We start from the raw sequence: 15,356 nt of genomic DNA, 5'->3' as shown, positions 1-15,356 counted from the left end.
CATATTTATAATGGAACTAGCATCTTCTCTGATATGGTAATATCAAAGTCTACAGAAATACAATATATGATTCCATACACAATAAGATAATCTTGATATGGAAGGATAGATTGCCACCCAAGATAGAAGGTGCATAGAATGGAAATATTGACTGCCAACATTGTGTAATGAGATGGTTGTGATCTTCACCAATATTGCATCTTGAGGTAGTTGAGATCTTCAATAGAAAGTACAATCTCTTTGGGGTAATGCACATCTATAAATAAATATTATTTATAATTTATTTTATACTATCCAATCATGCTGATCTTAGAACATGGATTTGTAATTTAAGTCTTGAATTTTGAATTTGCGAATTATCCTTATCGTCAGTTTCCTAGTCTGTATTGTACTCAATGTCTTGGTATTTCTAATTTACGCCTCCTTATTCTCATCCCCTATATAAGCTCTTCTCAACCGTAAAATCAGAGATACATGGTAACTTCCGAATCGTCAAAAACCTCCAACCTGATTCAATCTCCATCGAAGAAAGATTAATCTTCCTGCAGGGTGTTGGCGGCCGGCTATCATATCCAAGTAGCGATCTTCGGCAAGAATTAAATACATATATGGAATTGGCAATGGCAGCAGTAGCAGCAGCCGGTTGCACCAAAAAGAGAAAAACGGCAGCAGCATCAGCTGGAAATTGGGCTGATCTTCGGGAAGAGTTGTTAGACGAGATTGCAAAGCGCCTCACCCTCTATGCCGATCGTATTCGGTTACGAGCCGTCTGCGTTTCATGGCGATCAGCATTACCAGAGACTCCCAACCAACTCCCTCGCCAGTTCCCTCTTTTAATGATGTTTCCTAGGGATCCAAAAGAAAGAGAAACAGCAACAACCTTTGAATTCTTCAGCATTGTAGAAAAGAAATCCTATTTCCTGGACTTCCCCTGGAAGATGGGTAATAAGAATTTTCTTCCTACATCCTGCTATGGTTGGCTGATTTTCCAAGAGAAGTCGTCCCTCGGCCTCTTCAATCCTTTCACCAAAGCCTGCATAGAACTTCCATCCTTGAATGAATATTATCCTAGAGGACGTAACGCTCGTGTTACTAAGGTAGTAGTATCAGCAAGCCCGTCTTCCTCTGATTTCATGACAATTGTCTGGCTCGATTTTCCTTGTCTTTTGTTAATCTCCAAATTTGGAGATAAGAGATGGACTTTAATTGGAGATGTAATTTCGTGGAAGGAGGTAATTTCGTGTGAGGAGATGCGCGATGTCATATTCTACAAGCAACAAATCATTACACTAAAATTTAGGGGAGAAGTTGTGATAAGAGAAATAGTACTAGTGGATGATGGTCATGGAAATCCTACCATTATTAAGACTAATATTAAGCAGATACTGCAGCCTGCACATCTTTGTTTCATTGAGATCAAGGTCTATTGTCAGGTTCTGGTTGAATATGACGATGACTTGTTTGTTATTACTCAGCAGTGCGACTATGTTACAAGAAGAACAGTGTGTTCAGTTTACAAGTTAGATTGGCAGGAGAACAGCAGAGGAAATATAGATCATGCGGAGTGGTCTGAAGTGAAGAGCTTAGGTGACCGTGTGTATTTTCCATATTTGAATCCACCTTCATGTTTCTCAGCCCGTGACTTCCCCGAATGTAAAGGTAACTGTATATATTTCCACGGTGTTCATACTGATATTGAAATTGGGGGTGTATTTAAAATTTCTGGTGACCACGCTCTTCCTCTGTTCGATTTGGCAGACGAGCTGTTTAAGCCATGGCCAGCCTATCCTCAAGGAGGACTCGCTCATAAGAAATGCATCTGGATTACACCAAGCCCAGTTTAATCTGTATATATCGACAGAAGGCTAGCTAGCTACAACTTTTTCTTCTTATATTCTATTCTATTCTATTAACACTGACATCTTGCTAGGTAGTGAACAAGATTTGTTTGATTTTTGTTGTCTTCGACCGATTACTTTTCAATGTCTTTGATTGTTTAAATTTATCTGTTTCATGGTTGTATAATCAGATTATTCAGGCTGGCCCATTTACTTAGGCTGTGTTTGGCATGATTTTCATAAATCAAACAAGCAAGAAGTTTGATGGTTCTTTGAATGAATTAGAGGTTCTAAATCTCTACCATTTTATTTGGTGAATTGAATCTGGATCGTCCAACATATCTCCTAATTTTTCTCCCATACTTATTTATTAGTTATTTTAACCTTCTATCATCGGTTGTCATTTAAAAGGCATTAAGTTCTAGAAAAAGTTAAAGGGAAACCTCCACTCAAGATTCTCAGTGGTTAGAGAAAGGGACTAACATCTCTTTGAAAACTGTATTTTTAACCTAGAGTTTTATGGGGCTTACCAACTACTGCTTTTCCATATCTGATGTTTTTTGTTGCTAATAGAGGCAATAGAAACTAATCCAATAGATACTCAAAAATGATATTGGGCTTGCTTTGTTTCTTCTTTTTTGTGCATTTGATTGTTAAACTGTTTACGAAGGGAGGAGGAACGCAATTGAGTATTTTTCTATTAAGAGTGTTGATTAGTGATAGAAGAGCAAGGTTCTACAAGAAGTAAGCATTATTGTCCTCTTTCAGTGCATTGCTGCTAATTACTATTGTTTTGAGTGAGAAAAAGTTTCTAATTTAGTTATTTTTCCATTCTTTCTAAGCATCTAGACGAATATCTCTCTGTATCAAAATTTAGTAGCTCATCTTCTCTTCATCCTTTGCATTTCATGTATAACAAAGGAATCAGTTCCAAGCTTTTCATTGGAGGTAAGGATTTTCCTTTATTACTTCTTTCGATTTCGTCGAGTTTCTTGCTACTATGATTCTTTGCTTCCGAATTTTCCTTTATGAATTCTGCTTTAAGTAAATTTTTCTATTTCTTTGCCTAGGGTTTTTGAGATTTATGAGAACAAGTACTCTGTATACCAAAAGGGAGCTGTTAGATAGATGGAGATATCATTATGTGATGTCAAAGAGAGGTTTTATTAATGGAATTACTGATCAGATAGTTGTTTTCCATTATTATTGTTAGTCTATGCTAGCCTGACTAACTGCACAAGGATCCTGAGGGAGAAAAAGGATTTTCTTACTCTTGTTCAAACATAAAGCTCAAAGAAGAGAGAAGAAACCATTGACTCCAGACATAAAACAGGAGAGTAACTTATAATGCTTGTACTCATTGATACTAATTACTAAGTAATGTTTAAAATGCTGTAGGTTTGAGTTGCAGTATTTTACCCAAAAAAAAAAAAAAAAAAAAATTTGGAACGTAGGACCAATCACCAAAGAATCAAAGTAGTGGTGCATGGGGTAAACTCTGTTCATAGTTTTAAGTGGAGAGTTTCCTTTAGTATTATGGAGTATAAAAATAAGGAGTAGGGTTACAAACCCATGACATGTGATATTCACCCCAAAATTCATGTCACATCCATCCAGCCGGTATCCATCCCCCAAATACCCAAAGGAGTGATCCACAGTCACAAGATTTAGGTCTCAAACAATCATAAATCATTCCACATAACAGACTAATCACAAGCAAGAATAAATCAAAGTCATATATATATCAAAGAGAAGTATCAAATAAACAAGGATTTGAGAAGAATCTCTAAACCAAATTAGAGTGCGGAAGTGATGCAAAGATAGGAAGTGATGCAAAGATAATCAAGTCAAACTCCTAAGTTTACATCAAGTAAGTTTCTTTAATTAAATAGTAAATATGAATGTCAAAAGTTTCAGAATTGCAAAAAGTATCAATCAACTCAAAGGTTGCGCTAATTCTGGTATGCACAGTCGTGACACATACACTTGTCATTGTGTATGTCGTAATCCCCATAATCCGACACATCGTACTGATCAATCACCAACATTCGTGATCCTGATACGTGGCATTAGAATTTGCAATAAGGTTTAAAGCAACAAATCCTCAAGGTGTGAGCTCAAAAGAACTTAACCAAAGTAGTTCACATGAATATAACCATAAATCACAACATAAAAAAAAATATCATTTAATGTAATATGGTATGAAATGTATTGCAGTGATGCTACTATAGTCTAACTGGTGCAAGTATCTATCTGGTAGACAAGCATTAAGATGTGACACCATTCTCCTCTGGGTAGGTCTTGTCACTCTGATCTCTCACTTTTTAAGATATTACAATATTTAAAAGCATTCTACAAGGTCTTGGCAATCGAGAAAACAATCATGAAAATGACGTGAATGAACAAAGATGAGTACTAACCCAGTCGATGCACAAAAAGTCTTTGGAAGATTCCACACTATGCTTCACCTTCGCAAAGCACTTTGACGCATATTGATGTCCACTAATGGCTATGGATCATAATGACACGCTTTAGAACAAAAACACATTAAATAGGGCCTCAAAAAAACCAAATTTCCAAATTTTCCCTTTTCTCTCAGAATCGGGTGGGTTGCCTAGGGCAACTAACCCAATTGAACCACCCCTGGAACTTAGTTCCAAAAGCAGATCCATGGCTTAGATAGCCCTTGGCTCTGCCTTAGCTCCTATTCCACACTCAAGAAGGGTCTTACCTGATCTTTGGAACCTTCCACACGTGTCATCAAGGAACACTTGATCCATCTGCCAAGTCCATCATGTCCGAGTTACAATCTCCTTCCAAATTCTGATAGAACTCCCAACTCAGCATCATCACCATCACCATCTACTTCTATTTGTTTAAACTCCAATCAAAGGGTCTCTACTTGGATAGCCCACAGTTGTCTCCCGCCCGCTTGTATTCTGGGATATCGGACCTACAATATGGGTTTTCGGGTTACGATTATGGGGGGATTTTGCAATCAAGGTAGTTCAAGACGTCTTCGGTAGGTTTCTTTTTGATTCTCTTCCAGTGTCTTGCCCCATTTCTTCCTCCTGTGTCTTGCCTCATTTCTTCCTCTCTGTTGTTCCATACCCCGTAAGCCATCTGTGGTTATTTATCACCACTTCCCAGCTCTGTGACATCGGGAGATTGGGAATCAATCTCTGTCGATCTCTTCCAACTCTCCTTTTTGATGTGTTCTCTGAAGTCCCCCATAAACATTTTGAATTATTGTCTGATACTCTCAACGTGGTGATACAATAAATCAAAAATTGAGTCTAAGGTAGAGATTTGCCCATGTAGTTGCTGAATATTTTTTCCACCTCTTTGGCTCTCCCCTTCTTTCTTGTGTTCATCATTGCCTTCAGATCGTACGTCTGATACCAATTTGATAAGCTTCCTTCCCACTCAACAATATAAAATTAGAGATGAAAGAAACAGACAGAAAGTGAAATCTCGATTACCTAGAGCCCAGGGCTCTCCACTAGATGTCTGCTACCAAATATCCCCAGTTCTTCCTTGCCTCTTCTTGCTCTATATCCTTTCCCATATATAAATTGCATAACCGAATTGAGTAGTTTTGCCCAATCATGTCAATGTGTCCTACCCTCACTTCCTTATTTATCATTGGAGATCTGCTCCTTATTTGTGAAAATATTTGTTGGGCGGTTATCCAGCAGCAGGACTGATCCCACAAGTGTAAACTCGTGAAATCAATGGCCTGACCTATCCCTAAAGGCTGATTTTTTTGCTTTTTAGGTTACTAGTGTGTATATCTATCAAGCTTGATATGTGGAGTATTACTTCACCTACTAACTCTTAATCGAGTCCAATGAATGTCATGCTACTTGGAATTCATAGTAAGCATGCCTTAATTCAACAAATATTATAAATTGATTCCAGGAGTTGAGCCTAGTATCTTTGTTATTTTCAATTTTTTTAAGTTATTGTCTTTTGAAAAATTGGCCAGAACAGAAGCAGTGAAAATTTATGGTGATCAAAGTTGTGAAAGATGTTTGTGGTTAGGTTATTCCCTATATGTTGCTTCTTTTTCATTTCTCATTTACTGCTATTTCTTTTGGATTCATCATCTTTTTGTTCCTTATATTTTGTTACCTTTTTGGATGCTTGATTCATTTCTTTTAATATATTAGGTGTTGTAACGTGAGATTTGGAGCTCTTTGGTTATATTTGTTATCCATTATAGTTCTAGGTGTCTATGTTTAACTATCTTGCCTTTTCTTATTAATAGAACATGGCTGCTTACTTTTGCAATTGCCCTTTGTTGGGAAATGTCATGTCAACATTGCCACATCAGCCTCCAGTAGTTTTTATGATAATAAACACGAATTGCTAATGTTTGTATTAAGTTGTGATTGTCTGCTCAATGTGAAAGCAAGTGGACCAAATCCAACTTGTTGGACCAAACTCATTGGATGGTCAAGGTCAAGTTAATTTAGACGAGGAACCTAAGTCAAGATGAGAATCAAGGTCAAAGTACAAGAAGATGGGAAAAATCAAGTCAAGTTCAAGACCTAAATAAATTCAGGACTTAGGACACCTCCACATGTACTTATATGTAATTACACTCAATTATACTCATTTTATGTCATTAGACTAACCTAAGACATATTAGGAGAGTATATAAGGCTTAGGGTTGATTAGAAATACAAAAAGCCCAATTAAGTTTTTGGGGAAAGATGTATGTTACACCCCTTGTTAGGTAATATCGTCAATTTCTTATAGTGTTGTTGTTCAATTCTAGTCTATATTGATTAGAATTAATAAAGGGTGCTCTTGCCCTAGTTAGAACAAAGATTGTAAATGTTGTTCTTGCCCTATTGAACATAAATTACCCGGTGATGTGAATTGAAAACCTCGAATAATAGGTTATGTTTATTAATTTTTTATTTTTTTATAAATAGAAAAGAAAAACAAAATATCGTAAAATTTGAGAAAAATCCATAATAGAAATTTCTATCATTGCATGTTTAATATGTTAGCAATGCCATTCATCAAATATGCAAAGATATAATGAATGTATAAATAATTTTGAAGTAAATAAATTAACAAGTAATTTCAATTAAAACTAAAAAATATTTTTTTATTAAAAGATAATTTAAATCAATTGGATAATAAAAATTAATCAAAGCAAGATTTTTTTTCTTAATTTAAAATATTAATGAATTTCGTTTCTATTATTTTAATCACTAATAGCAAAATCTTGTCGAGACATATAACATAAAACTAATGAACTTTTGCAGCTGCAAGAACTAGATGTTACTTTTAGTTATATTATTGTTGCAAGAATTTTTGGTACATAGGGGCTTTGTTTTTGTTTATATTAATATTGGGGATGGGGATATTAATATGCCTTAGCAAGAGTCGAATCCATGACCTCTTCACTAAGAGGTGTTGGTTCACCACTAGAACAGCTCTGTGTTGGCTATTTTTCTGAACAACTCAAGGCAAAACTACAGGAATATAAAACTAATTTTGTCAATATGAACTATTGTTCAGTAACTTTTAAAATATTTTTTAGATTGTCCTTCATTACACTTTATAAATGACTCAATGTAATTTAATTCCTCTCTTTAGTGCCCACTTGGGCCCTTAGACTTCCTCCTCTATTATGATGAAGCAAGGAACCATTTCAAAACCGTCTCACCAAAACCTAGATTAATTCACCCTAGTAGTTAATTTAAACAGGTTTCGAGTTGGTAAAGACTCATCGGGTTTTACTAACAAAGTAAGAAAAAAGATTCAATGAGCAGAGGCAAATCGTTGTGTAACCAACAATTGTAACTATTAATTATATTTATGAATAGATATTACAATTTTGGACATCATTTATTAGTGGCTTAAAGTTCTCATTAATTAAAATTAAGAGTATTTAAGGAAATCGAAATGTAGCCGTACCCTTTGAATTCATGCTTTTATAATAGTATATATATATATATATATATATAACCCTATAGTTCATAAATTAAGAAACAAATTCTTAAGATTAAAAAAAAAAAAAAAATCAATATTGTATTCATCAAAATAATGATCAATAAGCTCCATCAAACAATGTTATAAAGAATGAAAATGAACTCAAAAAGTTTTTTCTTTGACAAGAGATCAACTTTCACAACTGTGCTTAGAAAAAACTGAGTCAAAAAGTTAGTATGAATTGTTATGATTTCCACAGATCCACTCTGTATATCAACGGAAAAAGAAGGAAAAACTATATAAAAGATGATACAGATAATGGGAATGCACGTAGACGCTTGCATTTCCAATGCAAGAGGTTCCTTCCTTGTTTAATCCGTCCAGTAATCAAGATTTCCAGTCTGCCACTTGTTGAATATATGTGGCTTCATTGACCCTTATTTGGTTGCTCTCTAGATCTAGATGGTCTTAGTCGGTAGCCGTCAAGATTGTCACCTGCCTAAGCAAAGCAACGTGTACGCGTAAGCTAATAAAATAATTCATGGATTATTCGGTTTCAGTTTTATAAATTGCCCGAATACCCAGATGGACATCTTCATGAAATCACACCATTAGTCTTTCAAGAGCAAGTAGAGAAGAATTCCTTCCTTCTGATCCAGTCTCTTATAGAGTACCATATCGATTTCAATCATGGCAAGCAAGGAGGATGAGAGAGCTGGAGCTGAAATCGTTCGTGGAAAGGAAGCCTGTGATCGATTTTCAGAGGAACTGCTTAAGGAGTTGGGGCTCCCCAGTGGTGTTCTTCCCACTGGAGAGCTTGAAGAATGTGGGAGAGTGAGAGCCACTGGTTTCGTGTGGTGGAAATGCAAAGCTGCCTATGAGGATTTCAACAAGGCAACCAACACCAAGGCAAGTTATGCTGCTGAGACAACTGCGTATGTTGAGAAGGGAAGGATGAAGAAGATGACTGGCGTGAAGACCAGGCAGTTGATGATGTGGGTTCCCATAGTAGAGATGTGTTTGGATGGTGACAAGATCACCTTCAAGACGCCCATGGGAGTTGGTAAATCCTTCCCTCTCACCTCCTTTATGAACGAAGAAGAGAAGAAGCAGTATCTCCAGCAAAAGAGTGCAGCAAAGTAATATTAGTAAAAACTCTTATTGGATCAGATCAGATCAGACCTCTATAGTCAGCTTCTCTTATTTATGCAACTTACCCTTGTTCTTTTCTTTTTAATAATTTCATGAATCAATAATATCTGAAATTCATGATGTACTCTTACCAGTTCACTTTTGTTAGATTAATAGGGGATCATTTCATATACCGATTCTTCTCTGATTCAGCTTTAGCAGAAGCTTCGCAGGCTCATGGAATATCTTTTTGATTGTTCATAAGTATGACAAAATATGATCTGGGTAGTACTAAGGCATTGATTTTTCCAACAAATTCATTGCTGGTGAGAAAGAAAATAGCTGCAGTTACTATTATGCTAGGGAATAAGGAATTTTCATGACAAAGTATTCGAAAATGATGTTTTTTGTAGAAAGCTGAGTGGATACTTTGATTTGGACGTTTTGTTATCTTAGTCAAAGGATAAGAGAGCTTATTCCATTTGTTCATGATGATTGATACGGGCAAAATAGAATGAGCCTATTTGGTCCAAACCAATACTGGTCGAACCATGGATAAAGCTACAAACGATTTACATACGAATAAACCTCCTCGAAGTAAGGAACCAGAATTCTAACCAAATAGGGAAGCTCGGATTCACTCATGGTGTCCGAATCAAACTCAACAATGATAATGTGAGTAAAACACTCCCTCAACAAATGAGGATAGAGTTTCGGGTTCACCTATTGCATGGCTTAGGTAACTTCAACTATAAATGGCATTACCCACATCAGGATGAGGGTAAGTTTTTTCAGAAGAGAATCACTCTAGCTGAGTATTGGATTACTAAGATATGTTTTTCCCAACAATCCTACTCCCTAATAAGATAAATTCGGTAGAATAAGAAAGTGGTTAAACTTGCCTCCACTGGATCCAAAAATCAAAGCAAACTCACAAGATAATCTGCAGAAAAAGGTTTTCTTCCACCAATCATGTGCTCTCTGACTCTTCTCATTCCACAGAACTAGGTCATGGAAGGATTTAAATAGGATGTCGGAGGCAAAATAGGGTTTTTTGGCACAATTTTCCAATCAACTGCTAGGGTGGCTAGCTACCTGGTCAATCGACCGCCTTAAGCAACCACCCCTGGTACTTCTGGTTGGTCTCTAACTCAGTTACAATCTTAACCAACATGTGGAGGCTTTTACCTTGTTTACGGACATCTCCCAACTCAACCTTTCTCACGTTGGATATCCATTTTCCCAATTCGTCTAGGTTCCGACTGGATATTCTTTGGGTTCCCAGTAAGGTAGGTTCTTCATCAACAATATCTAGATCCTTGGGCTCTAGGGCCAAAACTTGGGCTTCAATTTGGATGACCCATAGTTTCTTCCGGCTAGAGTTTCTATTACATCCACCCAACCTATATCTATTCATCTGAATACCTGGGGGAGTGGTCCATAGTCCCACAGATCAAGTCTTATACAATCACCAACTATTCTACACAATAGTCCAATCATGAGCAAGAATAAATCAATGTCAAGTAACAAGGATCTTAGAAGGATCTCAAAAACAAAATCAAAGTACGGAAGTGATGACAAAACTAAAGCAAACAACTAGAAAGGATAAAGAAAAAATATAAATTTTCTAAGTGTTCTAATGTTTCACATTCTTCTCTAATCGTTTGTACACTTGCAACTTAGGATCAATTTCCAACTCGTAGTCTCACCAGAAATGACGAGTCTCCTATCATTGTTGATCAAAGCCATAATAGTGCTCCATACAAGTACGGCGATCGTACCATGAGCCACTGTCAATTCTTATTGCTTCCTCAATTGTTTAATAAATGAGAAATATCTCTAAATAGGAGGAGCTTGAGAACTTTTCTTCACCTGCATAGTCATCTAAAGCAACAATTTCCCCAAAGGGTAAGCTCAAAAGAACTCAACGAGAAGTTCACAAACAAATAATCAATATCACAGTCCAAATTAATACATCACATAGTGCATTATGATATGAGGAGGAATGCAACAATGCAACTATACTCTAATGGATGCTAGTCTTTAATGGTAGACACACATTAAGACAGAACACCAGCCTCCCTTAGGTAGGTCTCGTCACTCTGATCTCTCATGGGTTGGTTACTAGTCTTGAATCCCAGGTAAGGGTCATGGCATCCCTCTCAAATATCATCATGGCTAGGGTTTAGGTCACCACCTCTCACCACACCATTGGTATGAGTATTGGCACGTGTTAGGTTATACCTAGCCAATGCAAGTCAACTACTTGATCACATCAACCTAGGTTTGGATACCTCCTCTCATGTATCTCACTCTCTTGGTTTAATATCCTCCCCTATTAGAGTCCGCTTATCTTATGGCACCAACCAACTCAGACTATGCCTTCTTTTAACTCTATTGGTCTTCCACATATAATGGATGGGAAGCTCTCATATCCTCTCACATGTTGTCTACCAGTCTTGAGCACTCATGAGCCCAAGTCTATTATATGCAACACTATCAATGAATGACCACCACATTGTGGTTATATCCTCTCATGGGTTGGTTATCGGTCTTAAGCACCCACCACCCCACACTGTTGCCATGGGTCACTCGACATTAATACCCACGCCGATTGAGTGTGATATGACAGAGTACCTAACCAAACTTCACTATACTTCCTAGATATGACATTCAATAATCGTGAAAAGCACCGAGAGGCATAAGAGGATTGTGTCCCATACCACCTCCACTGATGTCCCAAAACAGAAACACCCAAATAGGTATTCCCCAATTCACAATCATAACACACATTCATGTAGCAAGAAGGTTCAATCACATTCCAAATTCATAAATCAATCTAAGTTCATAAAGTCATATGTTGATCCATATATGAAGAGCATCATTAATCACTTATATTATGTAATTTTAGAATCATACATCTCATTCCTAAACCTAAAACAACAACATGTAAAAATATAAGCAAGTTTCATAACAACCAAAAAAGTAACAATAGTTATGTGCAAATGAATGTCCTCACTTTGCTATTGATTTCCAACTTTGTAAATTAAGTCAAAGAGTAAGTTCACACTTCCCAAAAAGTTCTATTAACATGTTTGTTCAAAGTTAAAATTAACCCTAGAGGCCTGACATTGAAAAGAGAAACAAAATACCAACACTGTAGAGTGTGGTTGCTTGGGACAACTAGAACAATCAACCAGGGCAGGCAACTAGCCCAATCAACCAGCCTACGGGTATGGACTGACTCAGATCGTCAGAAGGCTTTCCGATTGGGTTCTAAACTATTCAAAAAAATACTTAAAAAATTATGAAATAATAATTGAACATGATCTATTGTAGTTTAGACATCAAACAAAGCAAAAAGAATGACAACCTAATGAATCCTATATTAAGTTCTCTCTGAAATCGATTCGAAAGATTCACAAATGAGCCAGAGTGAATGGAGATTCACTCTAGAATGAAGAGAGTAGAAGAAATAGGTTGGTACAATAACTAGAAGCCTTCAACTAGGTCCTAACAGTAGGAGGAATCAATCATAGAAGAGAACTAGAACGGAGAAGATGAATACTAACCTTTAAGAGAGCAAATTGCCGTTTGGAAACCTTGTCAAATGCTTTCCACACTGTCTTTTACCTTCAGGTAGTGTTCTCTAACGAACTCTGACATTATTTGATGGCTTCAGATCATAATGACATTTTTAGAATGAAAACACATTAAATAGGGCATCAAAAATCAAGTCAGGCTGGTCACCTAGGGCGATCAGGGCTTGGAACTTTTGTTCCAGGGGAAAAGCCAAGGCCTTAAAAGCCCAAGTTCTACCCTAGTTCCTATTTTATACTATAGAAGGGTCCTACTTGATTTTTGGAACCTTCTACACGTGTCATCACAATATACTTAATCCATTTACCCAATCCGTCAATGTCCTAGTTAGATCTCCTTCCAAACTACGATAGAATTCCCAACTCAGCATCATCTCCATCTAATTCTATTGGTTCGGAATTCAATCCAATGGTCTCTATCTAGATGGCCCATAGTTGCCTTCTTCTCATACTCCGGGTTTTTGGACTTACAATCAAGATTTATGGGTTAGGATTTTAGAGGAACACAACGCAGTTCAGGTTTTGGATTAGGAAATATGGGGATTATTACAACATCCTTCAAGTCACTCCATATACCGATGCTAACTAGGTTGGATGCCCACAGGATCACTGGTCCATAATGTATGAAAGGATCCTTGGCCAAGCATAGGGTGGTTTGAAAATCATTCTTTTGATGCAATGACGCGTTGATCTAGCTACCACCGGAGCCACAAAGGACTATTTAAATTGACTTGTTTATGTCAATAAGCTCCATGGGGTCCTCGATTGAATCTCAGTACAAAGGAGTTCCCAATTCTTCCACAAATTTGATATGGATTCCCTAGCTTTTGCAAGAATTAGGATTCAAAATCTCATCTTCTACAATCTACTTTGACATCATTGGTGCCACGTACCCAATCCCTTGTTCCATGCTCGCACCAAGTACATAGAAATTATCTATCACTCTATACAGGAACAACTAGTAGCGACCATGCTTCGAACTCAGTGTTCCCAGTCATGGCAATTGATTGACATCTTCACTATAGGCCTATCTTCTTCGCAGTTTTGGAAATCGCTTGACAAGCTCACTGTGTGCAACCAAATTGTTTTGCTTACAGGGAAGTTTAGCCGAATTAGGACCCAATTCATATTCCGGATAAGGTAACAAATCTTATCTGAATTGTACTCAATAAAGGGCAAAAAAAGGGCAAACCCAGTGCCGAAGCTCCCACACTGTGAGGTCTGAATCGTACTCAATCTCCAACAAAATAGGATAGGTCGTTGTACCCCTAAACTCTATCACCTACATGTTGGAAAAGTTTTTGTAATTCGTTCCACAAAAATTCTGAATGTGGTATTTGTTTGATCATTAGTAAAGAGATAAATAGAAAATCCGAACAAATCTCTTTAAGCTACATTGATTATTGAATGTTTATATGTGCACAAACGCTTCCATTGATTGAAACTTTTCACAAAAGAGATTTTAGCCTGAGTTATATCCACTCTGATGAGACGGACGATCAATGTATGTAAGGGCTTAAATTTTTATTAGTAACAGAAATGATGATAAAGGTACAGAAAGCCAAATAAATAATGAACTTGCTTGGAGTACTAGAGGATGAAAAGATCGATCAATATCCTCTGGGATTAACTATATATCTAGTACGGATTGATTACTTTGCTGCCCCCTTCTGCTGGAGATACTTCTTCTTCTCTTCTTCGTTCATGAAGGAAGTGATAGGGAACGACTTGCCAACTCCCATAGGTGTCTTGAAAGTGATCTTGTCACCATCCAAACACATCTCTACAATGGGAACCCACACCATCAACTGCCTGGTTTTCACGCCGGTCATCTTCTTCATCCTTCCCTTCTCAATATACGCGGTTGTCTCGGCAGCATAACTTGCCTTGGTGTTGGTTGCCTTGTTGAAATCCTCGTAGGCAGTCTTGCATTTCCACCACACGAAGCCAGTGGCTCTCACCCTCCCACATTCTTCAAGCTCTCCAGTGGGAAGGACACCACTAGGGAATTCTAACTCCTTGAGCAGTTCCTCTGAAAATCGATCACAGGCTTCCTTTCCACGGACAATTTCAGCTCCTGCTCTCTCATCTTCCTTGCTTGCCATGATTGAGATCGATCGATTGATAGACTCTTTAAGAGACTGCTAGATCAGAAGGAAGGAATTCTTCACTAATTGCTGTAGAAAGAGTATTGCTGTAATGAAGATCTACATCTGTGTATTCAGGCTATTTATAAAACTGAAACCCAATAGCCCTCGAATTATTTTATTTTCTTACACGTTACGCGTTGGTTGCTGAGGTAGGTGAAAGTCAGACGAGACAAGCTTGACGGCTACACTAGCAGATATTCTAGAGAGAGCAAGCAAAGGTCAATGAAGCTACGCTTGACGGATTAAACAAGGGTAAGAAATCTCTAGCATCGGTAATGCAGAAGCTTCCATACGTTCATATCCCTATGTGTCTTCCTTTTTATAATTTTGGCATTCAAACTACTAATAAACTTTAGTTTTTATACGAACTACTCATAAACACCTGGTATTGAAAGTCGAAACTATTAATTAAGTTGATGACAAATTAAGAATTAAGATTAAACAGAAAATTAGATTGATAAAAAAGAGACTATTTCTCAAAAGTGTTTAACAAGGATATCAATATTCAACTGCCATTAGAAGAAGTACATCTGCCATTAAAAGAAGTACAGAACGCATAGGGCTCCAATTAATCCTAAATAGAGTTAAAATGATCTTTTATCTAAAATGCAATAAAAAAAGTATGACAATGCCAGTAAAAATGTGAAATGCCCATCCCCCAATCGAAATGACCCCAAAATGCAATA

The 15,356-nt window shown here is 37.0% G+C and overlaps 3 protein-coding genes across 3 annotated transcripts; 2 read left to right on the top strand and 1 right to left on the bottom strand.

Annotated features, from left to right (window-relative positions):
• Positions 1-620: 620 nt before the first annotated feature.
• On the top strand, positions 621-1,844 carry LOC149016198 (putative F-box protein At1g44080). Its single transcript, XM_089156703.1, has one exon. It carries the CDS (start codon positions 621-623, stop codon positions 1,842-1,844), a length of 1,224 nt encoding a protein of 407 aa, XP_089012829.1.
• A 6,545-nt stretch (positions 1,845-8,389) lies between these two features.
• On the top strand, positions 8,390-9,279 carry LOC149016197 (uncharacterized). Its single transcript, XM_089157077.1, has one exon. It carries the CDS (start codon positions 8,481-8,483, stop codon positions 8,931-8,933), a length of 453 nt encoding a protein of 150 aa, XP_089013203.1. The 5' UTR covers positions 8,390-8,480; the 3' UTR covers positions 8,934-9,279.
• A 4,601-nt stretch (positions 9,280-13,880) lies between these two features.
• On the bottom strand, positions 13,881-14,703 carry LOC149016196 (uncharacterized). The gene has a single exon (XM_089157071.1). It carries the CDS (start codon positions 14,623-14,625, stop codon positions 14,173-14,175), a length of 453 nt encoding a protein of 150 aa, XP_089013197.1. The 5' UTR covers positions 14,626-14,703; the 3' UTR covers positions 13,881-14,172.
• Positions 14,704-15,356: the final 653 nt, after the last annotated feature.

This window comes from Hakea prostrata, chromosome 5 (assembly GCF_041222555.1).
Source record: "Hakea prostrata isolate BN-2017 chromosome 5, UWA_Hpros_2, whole genome shotgun sequence".
In the NCBI taxonomy this organism is placed as follows: Eukaryota; Viridiplantae; Streptophyta; class Magnoliopsida; order Proteales; family Proteaceae; genus Hakea; species Hakea prostrata.
The sequence above is the reverse complement of the archived record's forward strand: the minus strand, read 5'-3'. Positions and strand labels throughout refer to the sequence as shown.